The following is a 2,391-nucleotide window of genomic DNA, read 5'->3' as shown; positions in this document are numbered from 1 at the left end:
TCAAAAAAAAAAAAAAAAAAAAAAGAGTTAATACACTGATAATGGAGTCTAATTATATTTTCTGTTTTAATATCTATATGATAGATTTTTTTCCCACTTTACCAGGAATTGTATCTGCACTTGAAATAATCTTTTTGTTTATTATGTGTCTTTTTTCTTAGGCTCTGGAGACAAAATCCTTGCTCTGGCAAGTTTTGAGGTTGAAAAAACAAAAAAATGACATGGTGCAGAAGCTTATAATATTGATCATATTCTTACTGTAAATGGCATCTTTCTTCTGGGGGTTTTCAGTTATTGCAAAGAAATGAAGAGATTCTGGAAATGCATCAATAATCTAAGAAAAAGCGACATAAAAATATACTTATGGCTTGTGTTTATGCTCTTTATCACTGTGCATTGTGTGGGGTTACTTGCTTGAGTGATCCTGAACTTCTTGCGACAGAGGGACTCACTGGACTCTGTTATGATTTGTCTGTTTAAGAGAGAAAACAGAAAGTGGACTTGGTTTTTATTAAGACTGTTCGTTTTTAAGTGTTGATGGTGACTGCAAAGATGTGAAGTAATGATATTTTTCTGCTTATAACTTACCCCACTCATTGGAGTGAACAGTGAAGCAAGCTCAGTAGACTTCATAAGTGTTCATAGAATTTTAGAGTTCTGAGTGATCTTAGAAATCATTTCTGTTTTTACAAACAAGGAAACTGAGGTCCAGAAAGAGCACGCGACTTGCTTAAAGTTGCATCAGAGAGCTAAGGGTAAGACTCAGGTGTCCTGACTCCCAGTTTAGTATCTGTTGAATTTTATTTCTGTACCATTTAAAAAATAATAATTAACATTATTTGTGCAAGTCAGTGTTTTTGAAAATTCAGTGTCCCAATAAAAAGTTGACTGCACACTAAGGGACCATCCCCAGCCTGTGAGCTGTCTGTATGAATGGGGCCCGTTGTATCTCGGAATTTTGAGGTTGGAACAATGGGAGCCCTGTTGAGCGTCTCCTAAAGTGACTCAGCCGCCTGCGTTGTTTCATCAGGGAAGCAATAGGAAATGGCAGCTAGAGGCCCTCCCTGTGTGTGACCTCTTGTCACACTCAGAGGCGGGTAACTGTCAGCTGTTATCTACTCTTCAGGTTTTGGAGAAACACAAAATAAGTTATGAGGAAAAGCAAATTTCTCTCCTGAGTATTTACATGTCTCTGCATATGCTCAAATATGTAGATGTGTCCATATGCATGTATATTAGCTTATTTCTTAGGCTCTGGCCATTTTATATTCTTTCATGTGCTTCTCAGTATTCTTTTTCTTTGCACTTTATACAAATTAAAAGCATTTTTAAAGCTTCTTCTGTACTGTAAAATACTAGGTGCTTTGCCAACCAGACAGATTAGAGGACCTCTGCTACAATGATGCCTTATTTGGAACTTAAAAGAGGTGAAATTCATATATCATAAAATTCACCATTTTAAAGTGTACCATTCACTGGCAGAACATTTACAGTGGTGTGCAACCATCACTGCTCTCTAGTTCCAGAACATTCTTATCACGCCCAAAGGAGGCCCTATACCTATTAGGCAGTTAATCCCCATTCCCTTCTCTGGCTGCTAACAATAGCCACTAATCTGCCCCCTGTCTCTATGGATTTACCTATTCTGGATATTTCATATAAATGGAAGCATATGATATGTGACCTTTTTATGTATCTGGCTTCTTTCACTTAGCATAATATTTTCTTTTCTCTTTTTTTTTTTGGTTTGTTTTTTTGAGACAGTTTTACTCTTATTGTCCAGGCTGGAGTGCAATGGTGCAATCTCAACCTCTGCCTCCCAGGTTCAAGAGATTCTCCTTCCTCAGCCTCCCAAGTAGCTGGGATTACTGTTGTGTACCACCATGCCTGTCTAATTTTTGTACTTTTAGTAGAGACAGGGTTTCACCATGTTGGCCAGGCTGGTCTTCAACTGACCTCAGGTGTTCCACCCGCCTTGGCCTCCCAAAGTGCTGGGATTACAGGTGTGAGTGACCACACCCAGACATCATCATATCTTCAAGGTTAATCAACATTATAGCATGTATAAGTACTTTATTCCTTTTTATGGCTAAATTATATTCCATTGTATGGATATCATATTTTGTTTATCCGGTATCTGTTGATGATTTGGGTTGTTTCCTTCTTTTGGCTATTGTGAATAATGCTTCAATGAACATTTGTGTCAAATATTTGTTTGAATACCTGTTTTCAATTCTTTTGGGTATATACGTAGGAATGGAATTGCTACGTCTGTTGTTGTGGTGTTTTTTGAGATGGAGTTTCACTCTGTTGCCCAGGCTGGAGTGCAATGGCGTGATCTCGGTTCACCACAACTTCTGCCTCCCAGGTTCAAGCGATTCTCCTGCCTCA

At 38.2% G+C, this 2,391-nt stretch overlaps 1 protein-coding gene across 2 annotated transcripts in view; it reads left to right on the top strand.

Moving 5' to 3' along the window:
• The window catches only part of LZIC (leucine zipper and CTNNBIP1 domain containing), a 21,204-nt gene extending 19,866 nt beyond the window's left edge, over positions 1–1,338 (top strand). Inside the window, exon 7 of one of the 2 annotated variants that reach the window (XM_011935779.1) lies at positions 162–1,338. In XM_011935779.1, the coding sequence (XP_011791169.1) occupies positions 162–220 (59 nt within the window). In that variant the 3' untranslated portion in view covers positions 221–1,338. The remainder of the gene's footprint in view (positions 1–161) is intronic. The other variant, XM_011935781.1, reaches the window with a different exon arrangement.
• Positions 1,339–2,391: the final 1,053 nt, after the last annotated feature.

Source organism: Colobus angolensis, unplaced genomic scaffold, assembly GCF_000951035.1.
Source record: "Colobus angolensis palliatus isolate OR3802 unplaced genomic scaffold, Cang.pa_1.0 Scaffold149, whole genome shotgun sequence".
Classification (NCBI taxonomy): Eukaryota; Metazoa; Chordata; class Mammalia; order Primates; family Cercopithecidae; genus Colobus; species Colobus angolensis.
The sequence above is the reverse complement of the archived record's forward strand: the minus strand, read 5'-3'. Positions and strand labels throughout refer to the sequence as shown.